This window comes from Kogia breviceps, chromosome 17 (assembly GCF_026419965.1).
Source record: "Kogia breviceps isolate mKogBre1 chromosome 17, mKogBre1 haplotype 1, whole genome shotgun sequence".
NCBI lineage: Eukaryota > Metazoa > Chordata > Mammalia > Artiodactyla > Physeteridae > Kogia > Kogia breviceps.
In genome coordinates, this window is record NC_081326.1 from 37,809,740 (window position 1) to 37,831,579 (window position 21,840).

The 21,840-nt window shown below is 37.9% G+C and overlaps 1 protein-coding gene across 5 annotated transcripts in view; it reads left to right on the plus strand.

Annotated features, from left to right (window-relative positions):
• Positions 1–11,322, plus strand: part of TMEM67 (transmembrane protein 67) — a 62,213-nt gene extending 50,891 nt beyond the window's left edge. For 3 of the 5 annotated variants that reach the window (XM_059042874.2, XM_067017955.1, XM_067017952.1), the window contains 5 exons: positions 3,182–3,298; positions 3,405–3,509; positions 4,056–4,158; positions 7,481–7,623; positions 8,569–10,526. In XM_059042874.2, coding sequence (XP_058898857.2) covers positions 3,182–3,298; positions 3,405–3,509; positions 4,056–4,158; positions 7,481–7,623; positions 8,569–8,649 — 549 coding nt within the window. In that variant the 3' untranslated portion in view covers positions 8,650–10,526. Of the gene's footprint in view, positions 1–3,181; positions 3,299–3,404; positions 3,510–3,995; positions 5,433–7,480; positions 7,624–8,568 lie in introns of those variants that run through there. The other 2 variants (XM_067017953.1, XM_067017954.1) reach the window with 2 other exon arrangements.
• Positions 11,323–21,840: the final 10,518 nt, after the last annotated feature.

Sequence of the window (21,840 nt, forward strand, 5' to 3'; positions counted from 1 at the left end):
AATTCTAAGTTAGAAAATCACCATTTTGTAATGACTAATGGATTAATGGTTGTAGGCTACAATCATCAATGGATGCTAAAATAATTAAGTGAAGGATGACAGGGAACTTTATAATGAGGAATCAGGTTGATATAATCTGAACACACTGGCTCAACCTTACTACAAGTAAAAATTAGGAAAACCGACATTATGCACTTCCTGTCATGATGCAGTAAGGAAGTACATAATATCACCCATGAAATATTCTTGCCTAAGAAAATTGAACCTGAATGTAATCAAGCCTCTAGATCTAACCACCAGTTTACAGGAAATAGAGGAGATAGAGACAAAATAATACCACAGGAAGCAATTAGCCAGATGCAAAATGTTAGGATGTCTCACAGGACAAACAACCCAGTGTCTCCAACAAATCAAAGGCATGAAGAGAAAAGGAGAAGTGGTGGTGGTGGTGGTGTTGGAAGAAGACTGTTAGATATGAGAAATTTAAGGAAAAAAACCAATCAAATACAATGTGTAGAGTTTGATTGGATCCTGATTCAAACAAACCAACTATAAAAAAATCTTTGGGAAAAATCTTGGAGATTTAATAGACTAAATATTAAATTATATTAAGAAACGATTAATTTTATTAGGTGTGAAAATGGCACTTTTTTCAAGGTCTTATTGGTTAGAGATGCATACAGAAGTATTTGCAGATGAAATAACATGGTATCTGGGGTTTGCTTTAAAAGATAAAAGTTGGGAGGATAGATGAAAATTGGTAAAATGTTGGTAATTGTTGAAGTTAGGTGATGGATGGTTTACTGTTCTCTCTACTATGTATATTAGAAAACTTCCATAAGAAAATTTAAAAAGAAAAATATGTACTTAAGAGAAAAAACCAAGAGGATTTATTGATTAAGGGACTATACCTGTGACTTGCAAGAACTTAATAGATGATAACAACATCTCAGAGAAGAACAATTTGTTTAATACATTGAACTGAATCAGTTGGTTAACTATTAGAAATTATACCTGGACTGAAAGGTTAAATTTAAAAATGAAACTATGAAAACCTAGAAAAGAATATTTCAGATTGGGAGATGACAATCTAAGCATAAAATACAGAAAGAATCAAAAAGGTAACATTTGTTGATTTTACTTTATTAATGTAGAACATTTGTGTAGACAACAATTATATTAATAAAAGACATGGGGTAAAATTATCATAGTAAATATGACAAACATTGATAACTATTGAAAGTCATATAAATCAGTAAGCAAACTAAGTTAAAACCTCAGTGGAGGGACTTCCCTGGTGGTCCAGTGGTTAAGACTCCACACTTTCACTGCAGGGGACACAGGTTCAATCCCTGGTTGGGGAACTGAGATCCTGCATACCGCACAACATGGCCAAAAAACCAAAACGAAACAAAAAACTCCTATGGAAAAATGACAAAAAGATTTTTTAAAATATGTAAATAAACAGAAGAGACTAATAAACCTCTAAAAAATATTCAACTCATAAATCATAAAAGAAATGAATGTAAAAATAACATTTTTACTTTCTTCAAATTACCAAACTTTTTTTTAAAAAGCTAATAGTAGCATCAAGGACAGGGTGAAATGGGCACTGGTCTCAGAATACATTTTTACAAACCTGCTGGAAAGCATTTGGCAAGAGCTTTTTAAGAATTCATTATCTTTGGGCCTTTCCTGGTCGTCCAGTGGTACAGAATCCGCCTTACAGTGCAGGGGACGCGGGTTCAATCCCTGGTCAGGGAGCTAGGATCCCACATGCTGCGGGGCAGCTGGGCCCACGCGCCACAACTACTGAGCTCGCATGCCTCAACTAGAGCCTGCAGGCCGCAAACTACAGAGCCCATGTGCTCTGGAGCCCACACACCACAACGAGAGAGAGGAAAAACCTGCATGCCACAACTGGAGAGAAGCCCACGCACCACAAGGAAGAGCCAGCGTACCGCAACTAAGACCTGATGCAGCCAAAAATGAAAAAAATAAAGAGTTCATTATCTTTGACTTACTGATTCTATTAATCTAACTCAAGGAAATAATTAGCAATGTGAATAACTACTTAGGTTCAGGATCTTCATCACAGGGCTTATTTATAAGGGCAAAAAATATGTAAAACTGGGAGAATATTAAGTAAATTGGTTTACCTATACAGTGAAACCCTAGGTAAACATTAAAAATCATGTTTTATAGAACATTTAATGACATGGGGAGTTGCTGAGGATATAATGTTAAGTGAAAAAGAAATCAGTACGATCCCAATTTTATGCCATCTATATGTATATGCCTAGATAACAACTGGAAATGAAATACCTTAAAATACCTGTATCTCTTGGTGTTCAGATTATAGGTGATTTTTTTTCTTTTTTTGTATTTCTCCATATTTTATAAATTATTTGTAGCAGCATGTGCTTTTTTAATCAGGAAAAAAAATTTTTTTTTTTAAATAGAGAAATTCACTACACATAGACTGCCTTTAAGTCAGTAGAAAACCAAGTGTTATATTATGTTTCCAGCTTAGGTTTAGATAAAGGAGGAGAATGTTAATCTCCAGAGTAGGCAAATAAATTCGAGAATGGAGGCAAGAATACTTGTGCTGAACCCTAAAGCATCTATGAGAATTGGCTAGGTCGGGGGTAGGGCAAAATGTTACAGGCATATGGTTCTCAGGATTCAAGTCGTGTCAAAGAGACTTGAAATAGATATCTGGTCTATAACATTAACCATTGGGTCATGTATCACTACCTTTTTTATTGGAATTAATTAAGGAAGCATATTAAAGTGTTTAGAAAACAAAAAAGACCATTTATAAAAGTAGTTAATTCTATGACTAGACTTTTTGTCATTTATTAAAGAGCAATAAATTAATTATAAAGAAAGCTAAGAATATCAATATACAGTGAACTTAGTATGAGATTTTTTTTTAAGTAGGGCAGAGTAAAGGAGATGATATAGCACCTGCAAGGAAGTATGATGAAATAGAAATTAGTAAAACCTATAGGGGAGTGGGAACCTTGAATACTGTTAGAATCTCTTTGTCTCAAATATAATAGTTCAGTACAATTTCAGTTGGCTTCCAAATCTTGTAATGTTAAATATTGTATTTTCTTTTTAAGATAGGCAAAATGTTCATAATCTTGATCTTAATTTAAAATTTTTAACTTTTCAGGAAAATTTGTGTAGCCAAAGAGGTTTGATACCCAATACAGATGGTCAAACTTTTCAAATTGCTATTTCTAGCCAGATGAGACAACAGTATGACAGAATTCATGAGACACTAACAATGGTTTGTATAAAGTACAATTAACATATATTTTGTCAGTATTTCATGTTATTTAGATACCAAGGATGTAAGGCATGTTGCATTTATCCTTGTCTCTTTTTCACATTAGAAAAATGGCCCTGCTAGACTATTGAGTTTATCAGGAAGTACTTTTGAGCAGAGTATAAAAGCATATCATACTATGAATAAATTTCTTGGCTCTTTCATCGATCATGTATGTATCATCATTTATTTTTTAAGCTAGAATCAAAATGCAATTTTAAAAAAGTTAACGAGGAGTGTCAATTATTTCTTCGGTTAACCAAGTCAATGGACTTACGCCTTGTGGGGTTTTTTGTTCGTTTGTTGCTGTAAAAACTAATACTGTGGCTTAGGGATGGAGTTAAGTTATGTAAAAGAAAAAGAGTTTTACATGTCTATTAGCATGATGATTACCTTAAAATATGTCTGTACTGGAATTTTGTTACTTGACAAATATCAATTATTTATTATAGAAATATGCTATGGTTGTATTCCTAAAAAGCTTGTTATAAATTGATTTTCAGTATATCTAGTCTTAAGTACTACTAATAGCATTTAAAATTTAAAACATTCCTAAAGTGTATTTTGTTATAAAGTCCAGCATAGTAAATTGTCTTTGAAGAACAGATTTTCTTTGTGTCCTATTCATTTTTCTTTTTCTCTCCTTCTGATTTTACAGAAACTGGGAAGCATTCATTTCACTGCTATTTTTGAAATGACTCTCGTTTTTTTATATTAGGTTCATAAGGAAATGGACTACTTTATAAAAGATAAATTGCTTCTTGAAAGAATTCTTGGAATGGAATTCATGGAACCAATGGAAAAAAGCATCTTTTACAATGGTATCCTTCAAATGCCTGTGCTGAACTTGATTATTATTTTCCAAGTTTGAAAAAAACACGCTTGTCGTTCCTGTCTTTTGATTTTATACTTTTATATAGGAAACATAATGAACTTAGTTAACTTCAAGGAATTATAGTAGTTTTCTGTGTCCCATTTTATTATGTCATGTATCAATAGCAAGAAACAAATATATAAAAGATAATTATTCTACAAGAAAGTAAAAAAAAGCTGAATTTCAAAATCAAACAAGACTTCCCTGGTGGTCCAGTGGTTAAGGCTACACACTCCCAATGCAGGGGGCACGGGTTCAATCCCTGGTTCAAGGAACTAAGATCCCACATGCCACACGGCACAGCCAAAACAAAACAAAACAAAACAAAACAAAATCAGTGGTAGACATGGAAGAGATAGTAAAACAAATACATAAAGTTCAGATTTTATTGGACTGTTCATTCAGTGGCACACTTATGAAACACTTAAGAATAATGTTCATGATTTATCTTTAACATTTAATTTTTCTTTTTATCATTAAGAAGGAAGTATATATGTCACTGTCAATGTGACTGATAACCTCTTGTGTGGCTTGGGAAGAATGGAAATGGTATAAGCAGTGTCCTGGCCTAGATATCACTTACCCTTGTGTTATTGAGTGTCACATATTGTGTCAGTCCTGGGATACACAGACTAATGGTCCCTCCCTTGGGCATCTTTTTTAGCAGACTGTGGAAAGTAGGCATGTGATGGGTGAGTAGAGTGATGCTGGGATAGAAGTCTGTGTAGACACAGGTTGCACTGGGTGCAGAAAGGAAAGTAGAAAATCTAACTAGATACAGGGTGAAGCCAGAGAGGCAACATAGTGAAGTTTGAACTGGATCTTAAAAAATAAGGTGGTGTTGTCAAACAGGAGGGTCCAGGTAAGAGAGGTGAAGACGTTTGTGCAGAAGGGGGAAGGGGCATTATACACTTAGGAACTTGATTGAAGCCTCAAATGAAGTGGGTCAGTGAGAGAGAGTGCATGAACAATAAAGAGGGCAGAGACTGAATCCCAAAGGCCTTGCCTGACACCCTAAGGAGTTTTGCTTTATCCTATAGAGCACTTGTTTCCAAAGACATTTTTAAAATTTTTGTCCTACAAGGTGTGTGCAGGTTGATCCATGGAGGTGTGAGAAGAAAATATTAAAGTCTATTTGTATATTTGCAATTCCATCATTCTTAATTTATATTTTGGAAAAATTATATGTAGTAGTAATTAATAAACTATGCCTATTATGGGATGCATGCTCAGCATTTTATTCTGATAAGGATACATGATCAGAACAATTTGGAAACCACTGCTAATGAACATGGATGTCATCAGAAAGCCTTCAGCATATCTAATTTATAAATTGGAAGAATTATTCTGGCAGTAGTGAATAGGTTGAGTTAAACAGATGTAAGACTATAACAATATAACTTAGTCATTAAGAATATAGCTTTCGGGCTTCCCTGGTGGCGCAGTGGTTGAGAATCCGCCTGCCGATGCAGGGGACACGGGTTCGTGCCCCGGTCTGGGAAGATCCCACATGCCGCGGAGCGGCTGGGCCCGTGAGCCATGGCCGCTGAGCCTGAGCGTCCGGAGCCTGTGCTCCACAACGGGAGAGGCCACAACAGTGAGGCCCGCATACCACAAAAAAAAAGAGAAAAAAAAAAAAGAATATAGCTTTCAACGTTTTCTGGTCTTGGGTTCAAAATCTGACTACTAGTTTTGTGCACTTGAGAAAGTTGTTTACCCTTTCTGAACTTTAATGCCCTCTCTATAAAATTAAGTATAACCTTCTAAAGGTTGTTGCGTTTACACATGTGTAATCATTGTGTAAAGAACCTGGTATGGGTAGGAGCTCAGAAAAATGATGTTACCGTTTCTAATAATAATAATAATACAATCATCATCAACAACTTCTTCATCTCTATTGGGAAATTAGGAGAATATGAGCTAAGGCAGTAGTGATGAGGATAAAGAAGAAAAGATTTCCAGAGATGTTAAGGAAAAGAAGGTAGGAGAGAAAGAGTAGTCAAAAATCATCCGGATTTCCAGCGTGTGTGACTAGGTGGTTGGCAGAGGTGCCACCCTTCACTGAGACAGGGAGTGCAGGTGGAGGACCAGGTTTTGAAGGAAAGAGGATGAATTTGGTTTTGAATATGTTGTGTCTTGAGGTACCTTTGGGACATCTAGGAAGAGATGTCCAGTAAGCCATTAAATGTAAGGAACTGGGGGACTGGATCTTAGGAGAAAGTGAAGGCACACAGTAAGCTGGGGAGTCTCATCAAATGAGGTCATTGCTGGAGCAATGGCAGTGAAAGGTCACCCACAAAGAGTGTATATTGCTGGCTTGTTTATTTATTTTTTAATATGTATACAACTATATGTACAGAAGTGCATATCTTGTAAGGATATAGCTTAACGGCCAGTGAATTTTCACAAACTGAATATATTCCTATAACTAACGCCCTGATCAAAAAAGAATGTTAGCAGCAAGCCAGATGTCCTCTTGTGTAAAACAAGAGTTCCTAACTGGGTATCCATGGGCAGCTGAGTCACTGAAGTGATTCTCTGTACCTCCCTGAAATTGTGTGCAAGATTTGTATATGTGTACTTCCCCCACTCCCTCTCGTGAAAGGGTCTGTAGCTTTCATCAGAATCTTAAAAGGGTGTTCACATCCCATAAAGGATGAACCCCTACTTGGGGAGTGAGAAGAGAAGAAGTCTCAGAGAAGAGCCTTAGGGGACTACTTGAGACATAAATTATAGCACACTATTCTAGTCCTTGCTGGTTTTGTTTTGCTTTTTATTTATTTATTTATTTTAATTGAAGTATAGTTGATATACAATGCTGTGTTAATTCTCTGCTGTACAGAAAAGTGTGTTTTGCTTTTTAAACTTAATCTATCTTAGAGAATCTTTCTAAGATTCTTTAGCCTTTAGTTATATAAACAAATAGAGAAGGGATAGTCATTACCTGATCATTGAAAGATACTGACTGTATACTTAAACTACTAGCAATTACAACCCTTGGTGCAAATGTTAGAACTGATTTTTATGAGCAGAGTTCTTTGATTAACCTTTTAGATTAGCAAATTTTAATGCCCTTTGTTTATTTTTTGTAAACCATGAAGCACTTTTTTCTTTTTTTAAATTCAGGTATAATTGACATACAATAGCCATGAAGTATTATAGTAACTAGTTGTTTTTAAATATCCAAGTTTTATCACCAGAAATTTATCACAGGTTTATTCTATTTTTAAATTTCTAATTTATGTCTTATAACTTGCTTTTTTTGATAGATGAAAGTTATTCTTTCAGCAGTGTTCTGTATTATGGAAATGAAGCCACTCTTCTTATTTATGATCTGATGTTCTTCTGTGTTGTGGATTTGGCTTGCCAAAATTTTATTTTAGCATCCTTCCTTACATACCTACAGCAAGAGGTAAATTTAAGAATTTTTTCTGGGTTTCATTTAAAAGAAATATGTTAGAAGTAGATATTTATTTTTATAGCAGAGAGTAACAATGTATACTCTCACTAGGAATTTATAAAGATTTAGAATATGATTAGCCCTGCCAAAAAAAGGAAAAACATTTCAACGAGGTTCATTCTACACTTTCCTTCAGGGTCAGTGAAGTACCGAGGTCTCGGAGAAGGCATAAGTTGCTTGAGCAAATGTGAAAGGAACCTAATAGGAAGACATTTAAATTACCCATCTCTCCTAGATGCGAGCAGTGAGCAGTAATTAGAGTCCCATTCACCCTCTGCACCAGATGTTACTGTAACAAAAAGGCAAGCTCTGATATGTAGCTCCAGGCTCAGCCACTTTAAGTTGTAACTCTCACACATCCCCTATGTGCTTGGATTAGAAAACAATTGCGTGGATGAGTGTGGAGCCTGAAATGGAGACTTTAAGAAAAACCAAATTTGTTCTAGAAATGTTAGTATTCATGTCACCCAAATATTCCCCACTATGTCAAAGAAGTATATGAGTTAATAAGATACAATGTATTAGTTTTTGATAGAGATCTAGAATTATGAACAAATTCTGTTCCTAACAGTTCTTTTGATGTTTCCATAGCGTTTAGAGCTAGAGGAAACTTGTCTTGCCAAATATTTAAAAGTATATTCCTGTGAACATAAGGGGATTTGTATTATTAATTTATAAAAATATATTCTGAATAGGGACGCACACTGCTTCAGTATTATGAAAGATGATAATAGTCTTGAAATAATTTTGTGTATCACCATGGAATTCAGATGTCTGATACATGAAAATAAATAGTTGAGAAAATTAGCTAGTTTAATTTAGATATTTTAATTGATGTGCACAATTAATTTCCTTTATATTTTTTTTCCTTCTGAATTGTTTTACTTTTTTTTTCAGATTTTCAGATTTATTCGTAATACAGTAGGACAGAAGAATTTGGCATCCAAAACATTGGTGGATCAAAGATTTCTGATTTAATTTATTGAATAGATAAAGACAATTATAATCATGGCAAAAAAAAGTCATGATTATCAGGTTAGTTTGCCATATTTTTTAAAACTTGTAATACAAATTATTCTATTTTTATTTGTTTTTTAATCTACAGAAAGATTTATTTTTATAACTTGTAGATACATAACTTGCTTTGTGAACATGTAGTGTGATACAATGGAAAATAGTATTTTCCTGTTATGCATGGTATTTAATTCACCAGCTCATAGACTAGATAGCTCTGACAATGGGACCAAAAAAATTCTAAATATTGCTTTCAGCATAACTTTTTTTAATGATATTCAAAACAGTCCCCATCATTTGTCTCTGTAGATTATTTTATGAACTAGATTTGCCTATATTTTCTCACATTGGAAAAGAATTTTGATTCCAAGTTCAAGCCTAGTTTTCAATTCAGTATTTTGTTTTACATATTTTGTGGTTAAATAAATGTTGAAAATATTTTCAAGTTTACTTAGAAATTTTAAATTGTATATGGGCTGAATCAATTTGCCTCATTTTAATTGTTCACCCTGTTTGGCAGTGGACTGATTCACTATTGGATTAATAGGCGCCTCGTGAAATGGTACATAGACATTCCTTTGTATACCTGTATTATTAGGTCAATATACTCTCTCCATGAAGTTTGTTTATATGTCTAATAATTTATATTATTGAGCTGTAATATATGACATTTTCCTCAATATAGTTTTTTATACATTTATATATTACTTAACATTTTAAGAGCACTCCCAAAGCTTGGCTCTTCAATTATGTTTAAAGACTGTAAATAACAAACTGTAAGTTATGTTAACAAGGTGATTTATTGAAAGTAAACTAAGGCTTCATAAGTTAGTAGGCTAGTATTTTTTTTTAAATAAGGAAAAAAATATGAGGAGCCAAAACATAATTAATGTAAATCCTGAGCCATGTGGCTAATAATTTTCCGTGATATTATTTTTCTTCAATATGCTCTTTAATAATCCTGTTCACTGTGTACCATGAACTTGAAAGTCACCTTATTTCAAGTATAATGGTCATTAACCCCCAAAGCAACATTTCTTACTGCCTTCTATGTTAATGCTGTGTAAATACTTAAATGTAATGCTATGTAAATATTGTTTATATTACTGAATTGAAAATATAGAATAAAACATTTGGTGTTTCTCTTTCCTGTTTTATTAATATGTATTTTATGAAATAGCGCTTAAGAATACAACAGTATTGGGGCGGGTGTCCCCAGCCATTGCTAAAGCTGAATCCTTTACATTCTCTGAACCTTGAGGTTGACTGAGAAGAGGGGAGGCTAATAAGGTGAGGATTTGAAACTCTGGTTTCTTAAGGGTCACAGTACAGAAATGACTTTCTAAAAGCCTCAGAGATAAGTAAATGTACCAGCATGGATTTTTTTTTTTTTTTTTTTTTTTGCGGTACGCGGGCCTCTCACTGTTGTGGCCTCTCCCTTTGCGGAGCACAGGCTCCGGACACGCAGGCTCAGTGGCCATGGCTCACGGGCACAGCCTCTCCGCGGCATGTGGGATCTTCCCGGACCGGGGCACGAACCCGTGTCCCCTGCATCGGCAGGCGGATTCTCATCCACTGCGCCACCAGGGAAGCCCCCAGCATGGATTTTTAAAGCCACCTACTCAGAAGCTTATGAAAGAAATACAACTCTCATTCTACATAAAAGAAGTTAATATTCGTGTGAGTGTATCTAAGTGGAAATTTAAAAAGATATGATCGGTTGGCTCACCTGCTGATAAATTAAGACAGAGAAAAGACATTTAAAATATCATTTTAAAGTAGTTTTGTACAATATTATTTTTATTTTGGTTAGATACATAAAAGGGTGTACAGGTTTTCATACACTATTGACTCTTGTGTTCATATTGCCATGATTTAAACTTTGTGATCATGTGCTTAATTTTCTGCTAGACCCATAATCTTTTGTGTATTTCTGGAAAACCAACCCACTGTACTTTGTATATTATATCCTTAATTTTACTGATTACATAGAAACATTTGATAAATCTCTTGGTCATTTCATAATGACCCTAGTTTCACCTAGAGCTTTTTTACAAGCTGCTGTGTGCTTTCTATCCTCCTTAGAAATGCATAGGCCCTTGAAATAATTCTGCAGATCAGTCTCTCTATTATGAGATGTTTATACTTGCTTACTTCTCTCATACTGCTTCCCTAGCAAACTGCCTTTTGAGAAGGCTCTGCTGTTTACCTAGCTTGAGAAGCATTCAAAATGACCAATAACACTGCTTGCAAGCATGAAACATGTACCTTTTTGTTGTCAGTAAACATTGACAATAAAAGCTGAGGGCAAATAAATGTAAATTGAAGAGCCATGTGGCTTAATGGAAAAATGCTCCAAATTTAGTAACAGAAGCCATGAATATGAATTAGAATTTTGCCCTTTGTCACTTACTAGCTTTGTGACTTTACACCAAGTTGTTTGGCATCTTTGAGCTTCATTCCACATCTTTACAATGGAAATAAGATCCTTTGCTTACTACTTGTTGTAAGGATTAATTCATTAAGGTAGGCTTACAATAGTAGACTATGAACACTGGAATTTTAAAATATTTTAGTTTGAAATATGTGCCTTCAAATGTATATTCCATGTTGCTAATAAATTAATTCTATGATATTAAAACTGAGATTACTGATTTCAGAAACTCAGCAATGAAAATCCTGGACCTTACTTCTGCCTCAGTCACCCCAGCCTCAACAAGGAAGAGGCCTTGGTAGATGTCAGACCTTTAGTGAAAGGAGGCAAGAAGGAGCTCTTAACCCATGTTGTAGGTGTGGTTTGTGGTACAGATTAGAAAAGAGTAGAGAGTGGAATGTTGTCTCTGGAAGGGAGGGTTTATTTCATTTGCTTATTCATTTATACATTCATTCAAGCAACATTTCCACCCATTCCCACGCCCGAGCCCCTCAGAAGGATAAGACAATTAGTAGAGAAAACAGGTATATTAACCAATAATTACAGCGATCTCAAAAGCGCTGCGGCCACTAGGGTGTGATGTGGGGAAAGCTCGTAACTGCTCATCTGTGGTCATCAGGGCTTTGACCTGACAGAGTGGTATTTGATCTAAGATTTTAAGATAAACAAAACAAGTGCAATCAAAGCAAGGAACAATATATGCTCTGAGGTGAAGCACATGGCCATTGGCTGCTACAGATTGTTTGAATACAGAATACATATATTTATATTTTTTAAAAAAAATATTCTGTGTATTATGATGTTTTAACATCTTAAAATTTTTTTCTGACTGGGAGAGACTGCCCTGCTGAGACTAACCAATTCTTAGAGGTAGCGAAGGACCCAGACAGAAGCAGGCCTGTGATATGCACCAATCCAGAGCCATACCTGCACTATCTGGCCCTTACCCTCCCTGGAAGCAATATTCCTCTGCCTTAGTCATCCCAGGACCAGGTACCAGGCAACCAGGGACCACCCCTATAGCTTAGAGCCCGCTGTAATTATTCAAAGTAACCAGTCCTAAGTTGTTACACTGCCCTGCCTTGCCTTTCCTGCAGAAATGCAGAAACTAATAAAGGCCATGGCCTAGGCTCTCCCCTCGCTCCTGTCCCTTTGCCTCCTGACCAACACTGGTGCTTCCCCATGTGGCTCTGCATGGCATGGGTGCCTCCTGTTTCTGACCTGTGAGTATAATAAATTTTGTCTTCCTGAGCCTCTACTGTGTCTCCTCTTGTGGCCAAACCTGACTGACTATCCCATAAAGGAACACAGGACAGTACACTTGGGGGTTTTGGAGGGAGATGGTTGGAAAGGAAAACAGGAGTCATATCATTAAAGGCTTTTACATCAAGCCACAGTGTATGGAGAGTTTAACCAAGCTAAGTTTCCCAGCCTATCTACAAATGAATACTCAGTACCCCGAAGAGTAAGTGAATGGACAGAGGGGCAAGAGGGGACCTTCCACAGTCAGATTGCTCTGGTATAATTGATAGTCCATGGGCTAGGAGACTGCCTGGCTGCATGTCATGGTTCACAAGAAAATACATTGCCTATAAGAGAGGCAGTAAGGCAGTAAAGGATAGTGGCTGAGAACACAAACTCTGGAGCCGCACTGCCTGTATTCAAGTCCTGGCTCCACCACGTAGTAACTGGGTGATTTGGAATATCTTGCTCATCTGTAAAAGCGGATAATAGTACCTATTTCATAGAGTTATTGGGAAGGTTAAATGAGTTAATGTGTGTACAGTGCTTAGAAGGGTGCCTGTCACATAGTAAATGCTATGTAGATGTTAGCTATGTAATAGTAGTAGTAGTAGTGGTAATAAGTCCCATGAATATTTAATTATGAAAGAAAGACCCAGATTAGTCCCCTGGGAGCCTGTATTAAGACACTGTCACATTGCCGGGAATGCTACAGCAGTAGACAAACTGCCCAATCAAAGCAATATGTAGGATTTAAAAAGTAACTTTCCTTCTATTATAGTTATTATTACAAAAGAAATACATGGCTGTGGCCCAAGGATAAACAAATGACCAGTGGGAGGGAGACTAGAAACAGAGCCACAGGTATACAGTCACTTGATTTTATGACAAGGGTGACATGCAGTGCAGTGAGGAAAGGGTGGTTTCTCAATGTTCAATTGAATATCACAAGGGAAAAAAAATGAATCTTTACCCCAATGTAACACACAAAAATCAGATGGTAGATCTAAATGTGAAAGTTTAAATGATAAACCTTCTAGAAGATAACATTGGAAAATATGTTCATAACATTGGTGTAGGCCAAGATGTCTTAAGACCCAGAAAAGACCGACCATTGGTAAGTTGGACTTCACTATTTACATTAAATTTACAATTATACATATTTACAGTAAATGTAAATTTTCAATTTACGTTGAAATTAAGAACTCTGTTCATCAAAAAATAGCATTATAAGAATGAAAAGACAAACTTCAATATGAGGAAAAAAATTTATAAACATATATCTGACAAAGCATTCCATCCAGAATAAAGAACTCATCAAATCAATAAGGAAAAGACAGACAATCCGATGGAAAAATGGGCAAAAAAACTGAAGTATGCATCTCCCAAAACCGGGTTCGCAAGTGACCAACCAGCACATGTGAAAAGTGCTCAACCTGAGTCATCGTGAGAATGCAAAATAAAATCAAGAGATACCACCGACTACCAAACCATCAAAATGGCTAATATCTTAAAACGTAAAATACCAACTGTTGGTAAGGAAGTGGAACAGATGACTGATACTATGTTATATAAAGCAAGAGAATTTGTCTTATTAGACTGGACTATTTTCCAGGTATCTCAAAGATGTTAAGACTCGGTGTTTTTGCCCTGTTTTCGACGTTTCTGCCCTGTTTGACTGAAGCAACAGTGACAGCGGATGGCAGTAGAGTGCATGCTGAACTCTGGCCAGCTTTCCAGGGTGTTGAGCTCCCTGGGCTGCAGGGCCTGGGGACAGGTCTCCCTAGCGCTGCACTTCAGGACCTTGACCTTGTCACCGCTCCTCACTTCCACTGTCCCTCCCCGTATATGTAATGCTGAGGTTTTTTCATCCCAGGTTTGGGAATTGAATGCTAAAAGTAGAAATATAAGAGAGAGAATCACAAAACAGGTCATGTCTGGAGGAAAGAAAAGCTCATTAAAAATCTAATGATTATGGAATCTTCCTTCATTTTAATAAAATACACATTTACATTAAAATCTTAAAAAACAAAACAAAACATTATCCAGAGTATATAAGGCCTCTTTATAAATATAATCTCACCAAATGGGATTCTGTATGATATTATCCTTATATGCTATGATATACGATATATCATAATGTAAAATGTGACATACTATATTGTATGTTAATACTATATGTTATATGTTTTAATGTGGCAACTTTAAACCTTCAGCAAAAGGCCATATAGTTTCCAAAACCATGCAGCCCACGTTCTTTTCTTAGATTCCTTTAGAGTTTGTTTTACATGAGTGAGACCTCTATATTAAGCAAGATTACAAGAGAGGTTTTCAGCATGTATAAGTGTGGTGACACGTGTATGTTTCCCCCCTATTTTTTTTTTTTTTGCAGTACGCGGGCCTCTCACTGTTGTGGCCTCTCCCGTTGCGGAGCACAGGCTCCGGACACACAGGCTCAGCAGCCATGGCTCACGGGCCCAGCCGCTCCGCGGTATGTGGGATCTTCCCGGACCGGGTCACGAACTCGTGTCCCCTCCATTGGCAGGCGGACTCCCAACCACTGCGCCACCAGCCCTCCCCCCTATTTTTTGTTTACGCAATATTTGTACTTTTTTTTTTTTTTTGTACTTTTTAATACTATGATGCTATTAGTTTTCTAGTTTATATCTCATATTTATTCATTTACTTGATGGAATCAGAAGAAAATAATCACACACAGTCTTGACCTGAGAGAGCCATGGTCAAGCCTGTCACTGGGCCTGGTCTCTACCGGTCTGATCATCTTTATCTTGTACCTGTTTCTTTTCCTTGGGGAGAGAATGATGGGATTTATATATAATGACCTGCTGCTTACTAAAACTACATCCTATAACTATGAGCTTACAAACAACCTTCTCATATACATCTTCCAGTTACAAATCCATGTTTAAATGACATAGAAAATATAAACAAGATTTTTCACCAAAGATTTGCATTCCCCCCCCACCGCACAATCAATCACTTTGGATACTTGGGCACAATTGTGTGACAGAAAAGGAAGCTCCTGGCTAGCAAGTGACACCACTTAGATTCATCATTAAGGGAAAGATCAGGTCTGTTTTGATTACTCTCTTATCCCAATTGTCTGGCATTGCACCTCGAAAATAATAGCAGGGACTTCCCTGGTGGCGCAAGAATCCACCTGCCAATGCAGGGGACACAGGTTCGAGCCCTGGTCCAGGAAGAACCCACATGCCCACAGAGCAACTAAGCCCGTGCACCACAACTACTGAGCCTGTGCTCTAGAGCCCACGAGCCACAACTACTGAGCCCGTGTGCCAGAACTACTGAAGCCCGCACGCCTAGAGCCCGTGCTCCACAACAGGAGAAGCCACCGCAATGAGAAGCCTGCACCCTACAATGAAGAGTAGCCCCCGCTCGCCACAACTAGAGAAAACCTGCTTGCAGCAACGAAGACCAAACACAGCCAAAAATAAATTTTTTAAAAAAGCAAATGTGTGAAGGAATGAAAATGAATGAATGAATGGAAGGGTATTCTGGTCAGAGTTATTGTCTATTATCACGAAGACTGGGGGAGATCTCGTGATGCCATTACTGCTTGCTCCTATGGAGCATAATCAATTTTCAAATATTTATCCAGTGCTTATACATACCAGGTACCGGGCTAGGTCCTAAGGATACGAGGCCTTTTCCAGCTTCTAGAATGCCACCTGGATTCCTTGGCTCTTGGCTCCTTCCTCTTTCTTCAAGGCCAGCAGCGTAGCATCTTCAAATCCCTCTCAGCCTCTGAATCTCCTGCCTCCCTCTTTTACTCATAAAGACTCCTGTGATTATTGGGCCCACCAGATAATCACCATCTTAAGGTCATCAACTTAATATCTTCAGAGTCCTTTTTACCATGTAAGGTAATGTATTCACAGATTCTGGGGATTAGGACATGACTATCTTTGGAGGGGGGCATTATTCTGCTTACCACAAGCAATTAAAAGAAAATGTACAGGATAAAATAACATAAAACCTAAAATAGTTTGGGTAACCTTGTAAGGCCTGTTGTGGGAGGGTAGCGGAGATCTAAAGGATGAGCAGAAGTCAGCCAGGATGATGGGGTGGGAATGAGGGTGAAGATTTCCAGAGAGAAGGAACATGTGCAAAGGCCCTGAGGTAGGAGAAACTCCATTTACAGGAGCTCAGGTCAGGGTGGGCCATTTGACAGAACTTACCAACAGTAGAGAGAGGATTTGCTTAGAGTCAAGCATACAGTTTCAAAGCAAGAAAAAACTTAAGTTCTGGATTCTATCTACTTCCCCGTTGCAGCAACCAGAGCAAGATTTAGTTTTGTTTGTTTTAGCTAGCTAAATGTGGTTCCATCCACTGGACAGTTCTCATTTTCTGAAGCCTTTCTCAAAGCCATCATTACACATAGTTTCAAAGGATTGTTACCTAAAAGAGAGAGAGAGACCAAGCTCAGAACACAAAGCCAAAGCCAAGGCCCCAGTCCTACCTGGGGAAGGTCTACTCCTTGCTGGGGGTCGCCTATTATTCTGATCATGTTTTCATGTTAGCAGTTTTCTTTTTGCAGCCACTCTTGTTGTGAGGAGCTGAAGGACAGAACTAACACAGCAGGAAAAAACAGCTGTTAGTAGACCAGGGCATTTAAAAAATAGTTTTAAAATAAATCATAGAGCTCTTTTTCCCCTTATGTCACTGTTGAACTTTTCTCAGGCCAGCTCTCATTGGGAATCATTGTAGCCACTGTCTGCATGACATTTTGATTCCCAGTATTTTGATAAATATTTGTAGTTAGTATTTCCACGGCACTTTGATTCCCAATATGTTAATAAATGTTTGGGTGTCATTCCATGTATCCCTTTCAGCTGCTTTGTATTATGAGCACAGCAATGCCAGCTGCCAGGGAGACTCATTAAGTTGACATCTTCAATACTTCTGTAACTTATGAGAGCAATGTAGCTCTAACCCCCAGAGGGTAGAGGGTTATGAGATCTTATGACCAGAGTATCTATCCTAGATACTAACCAAACCAGAACTTCAAACCCATTTCTCTTATTATTCCCTCTCTCTTTGGTTATTATAAAGCTGCAGGAAGAGCCCTCATTTAATCCATTTTTTGGTTTTTTTGTGTGCTTATCATAAAGAGGCAGAATAGAATTGTAGCGAAGAGCAAAAGCTTTGAATTCTGAGAGACCTGGATCTGAACTCCCCACTTCTCTGTTTCCTTTGTATGTGATCATAAGCAGACTCTTCAACCTCTTTGAGTCTGTTCTTCCTCTGTCAAACTAGAAGATAACCCTCTCAAGAGCATCATCGTAAGGATCAAAGGAGATAATACACATAAAATTGTTAGCACAGAGCCTGGAACAGGTAAGTGCCCAATGAATGTACATCACTGAGACTGAATTACTGTTTTGACAACCTCAAAGCAAATTAATGTGACACATTCACTTATTTGAATGCTTCTGTGTATACCTGTGGTGAGTATAGATATGACAGTCCAGAAGACAAGACGTGGCCAAACAACGGTGCTCCAGAAAAAGAGAAATACCTTTGATTGACCAACAACCTCAAGATGGAACAACACTGGGAGGAGTGTTAACTTTCTTAATGCAAGGTAAGGCCACTCTAATCGAGTATCCAAAAGAAAGGAGGGAACGGCCCTACTATGTGCCACTCATCCATGGTGTCTGGTTCCAAATGTACCTGGTTCTTAGGGGCCTTGACAAATTGGATTTTATTTGGAGAGTGGTGATTAGGATGATGAAGGATCTAGAGATGCCCCAGGAAGAATAACAGAAGGAACCGGAAAAAGATTAACCAGGACCACGGTGGCTTTCTTCAACTATTTGTCCTGTGGAATATGGAGTTAATGTCCATAGAGCTCCCAACCGCTGACTTAGAATCAATGAATGGAATCTATGAAACAGTGGATTTCAGCTCAAGAGTGGGAAGAACTTTCAGATAATTTAGAGCCACCTAAATAATAGTGGTTCCTCGTCATTCAGGTCTTCCTACACATGCCTTAGAAAGGCACATGTAGAGATGCAGAGAGGGGTTACCTTCCTTGGGGAAAGTATGGACCATGTGGATTCCACGGTCCTTTCCCAGTCTGCCACTTGGGTGATATAGCACAGGGAACTCTGCTCAATACTCTGTAACAACCTATATGGGAATAGAACCTAAAAAAGAGTGGATATATGTATATCTGATTCACTGTTCTGTGCAGCAGAAACTAACACAACATTGCAAATCAACTCTACTGCAATAAAAATTAATTCTAAACCTTCCCAGACAAAATCACCACATCAAAGGAAGGTGTCTATTTGGCCCCTTGGATGGTGAGCCTTAAGAACTAAAATACTAAAGAACACTTATTCTTGCACACAGAATAAGCTCAAGGGTCAGAGACTAACTGGACCATGCCAGGCTGTTATTTATATAGTCCTACCATTTTGGGAAATAGAATTTATCCCATGATGTATGTGTCTAAGTCCACAAAGTAACAAGCCTGGTTATTAGGGTTATCTTGAGGGGCTCTATAAATAAGAAGTGGTTTAGGAGAGTCTGAAATGGATGGAGATCAAATGAAAGCTCTGAAACTCATTTCTTCTTCCTCACAAAAGAAAGGAGTTCAAAGGTAAGATGAATATTTATCAGGCAGATCTTGGAAAGTATGCGAGACTGAAGTCAAAATGTTTGGGTTTAGTTCTGTCTCTATTGGTAACTAGACGTTGGCTAAACCAGTTTTGCTGTCTGGGCTTCTGTTCCATCCTTTGCAGTCCCAGTAATCTCTAGGGCCTCTTCTATCTCTAAGTACAAGATCCACAACTGACAACTGTCTCCATGTAAAATGCCAGATGAAGATAATTAATGTTTGTACTGAGCCCACTTGTCCTTGGACATGTCATTTAACGTAAAATTTAGTTTTATATATTTTAAAATGGTAAATAATAATCTTGAGAGGGCAGGTGGGCAGGATTATAAGCCGCACATCAGTTTAAACTCAGACAATGTGTGTGAAAGATGTTAACGGTCCTGACATTTGAACACAGCCTGTAATATGGAGTATGCCACCACAAAGCCCTGAATTCCTATCCCAAATAAATCAACCTGTGGAAGAACATTGCTAGCTGTCTATGGAATATCCATTCTCCCCTCCTTCTTCACTATGGAACACTGGTTTCATTTGGGATGGAATATGTGCAACTTCCATGGTGTAGGTGGCCCTGTTTCATGGTGGCCTATGAGAGACTGGTAGAAGTTCATTAGTACTTCTGAGAAGCTATTGATTTTCTGATAAAAAGGGATAAACTGAACTAACATACTTTTGCCCTTTCCCTCTTCCTGCCTGGAGTGCGGTCATTATGCCTGGAGGTGCCAAAGACATCTTGAGCTCCAGCATGAGGCTGCAGAGCAGGAGAGCACAGAAGATGGGGTCTTTGATGACTGCCTCAAGCAGTTAGGTCAGCCCAGGGCTGCTGACACTTCTTGTTACTGGAAACTATAAACCCCTATTTGTAGACAGGTGTCCATCACATGCAATATAATGCAACCCTGACTTTTAAAACACCGGGAAACAACTACTTCCCAGTCAGCCCAAACTAATTAAACCATAGTAGGAATTTCACTTGATACAATGTCCTACCTCCTAAGAGTGCAAATAACCACCTGCAGCCCACTCAACTCAATGACACAGTAGAGAATCCTCCTCTCATACCTTCCTCTCTGCTTCTTTCTTCTAAATATGCTATTCATGGTTTTCTGACAAGACATCATCTTCACCCTCAACAAGAATAGCAAGCAAGTAGTGAGTATCAACTATGTTTCTTAAGAAACTTTTGATTAATTGACTGACTGCCAGCAGCATTGCTTAATTCAGGGACATTTAATAGAAAAAAGAAGGCATTAGCTCAAACTTTCTTGAATAACTCCTTTAAGGCTTATACTTACTGTTCCAGAAAACTATATTTAAGTACTAAGAAGGCAAACACAATATTATTAATTGTTTAATCTTTATTATAACTAACATATTTCATGTTAAGTTGGTTACACGAGTTGTTTTAACAGCTATTCACTTTATAGCACACTGGAGTCTTTTATAAAATTCTGTGTATATTACATTTATGTCTGTTTTAAAGAACTCAAGAATAATGTTACAGTTTTAAGTGGTTATGTAAATTTATATGTATCTTTGCTTTCACAATATGTGTTGGTTGTATTTATGGTTTATGCAATGCTGAGTTCTCAGTCAGGATGCTACTCTGCTATAATAATTTTCCTTGGGAGAAAATAGATTCTATTTTGTAGCATTCTGCTTTATGACACAGTTTCGAAGAATGCCTGCACTCCTCTTAAGAACAGACAATAAGATAGGTATATTTTTCTTCTTCCTATAAGGATTGGGCTCCTATGTCCCTGCTGGACAGGACAAGCTCTTCCACTCAAGCCTTCCCTCAAACTCATGACATTTCCTTCATCTGTCCTATATGTATCTTTTCACTAACCATCTCAGTCCACTTCCCGAGTGTGCATACCTGCCGCAGACCGCGGCTTCTGTTCTCGTAGCTTCTTCCTCCATCTCCCCCCCAGCAGGCTGATCTTGTCTGTCACCCGCACAGGGGCTCTTCTCCCTGTGACTGCATGGGCGCTAGCTGCTTGGCTTCTCAGTCTCACTGAGGGTTTCCATGAGAAATGCAATAATCACACCAAGTATTCTGTGTTGGTTTTCTTTTAACTTTCTGAGGATTCAGGAGATCCCAGTCGTGGCACAGCACTGGACATCTCCTCTCTCCCTTTGTCTCTGTCCTTCCCTCTCTTCCTCTCCCCACACCCCTCCCAAATTCACCCAGGAGCTCCTTGTGGAGTAATAGGACATACCCCACCACCGTAGACTCAGCTCTTAGCTCGGGCAAGAATGGCACTTTCCTAAGCGAGGCAAGCTCTCCCTGAGAGGGATGCTTGCATCAGTGGCTAATAGAATTTTCCTCCCATCTTGTTACACTTATAATCATCATACCCAAAAGGCATTTACTCACATATGTTCATAACCAAAGAAAGTTCTGGCTCACAGAATGGTTTCATGATCTTGCACTTTAAGCTTCGCTTTTACAAGGGCAGCAAGAGTACAGACAGAGGGTTTGGACCATTCTTTAGCTTGCGGGTGGTCATGGAAGCTAACAGATGTGCAAATGGAATGTCCCCTGCCATCCCAATAAACAATGAATGTTGCCCGCCAGCAAGTCATCAGCCACTGCAGCTGCCCTCCTGATGGTGCGCCCTGAGGGGAGTTCAGGGAGAAGAAAACCAGAAAACATTCTGTGCTCTGAATACTGGCCCTAAATACTTAAGAAGCCCATCTAAGAAATAATTTTAATGAGCCCAGACTCCTGCATCTTCCCGTATATAGAAAAGCACTAAAATCATTAACTTGAGATGTCTGTTTTTTTGTGAATAGCAGTAATCTTTTG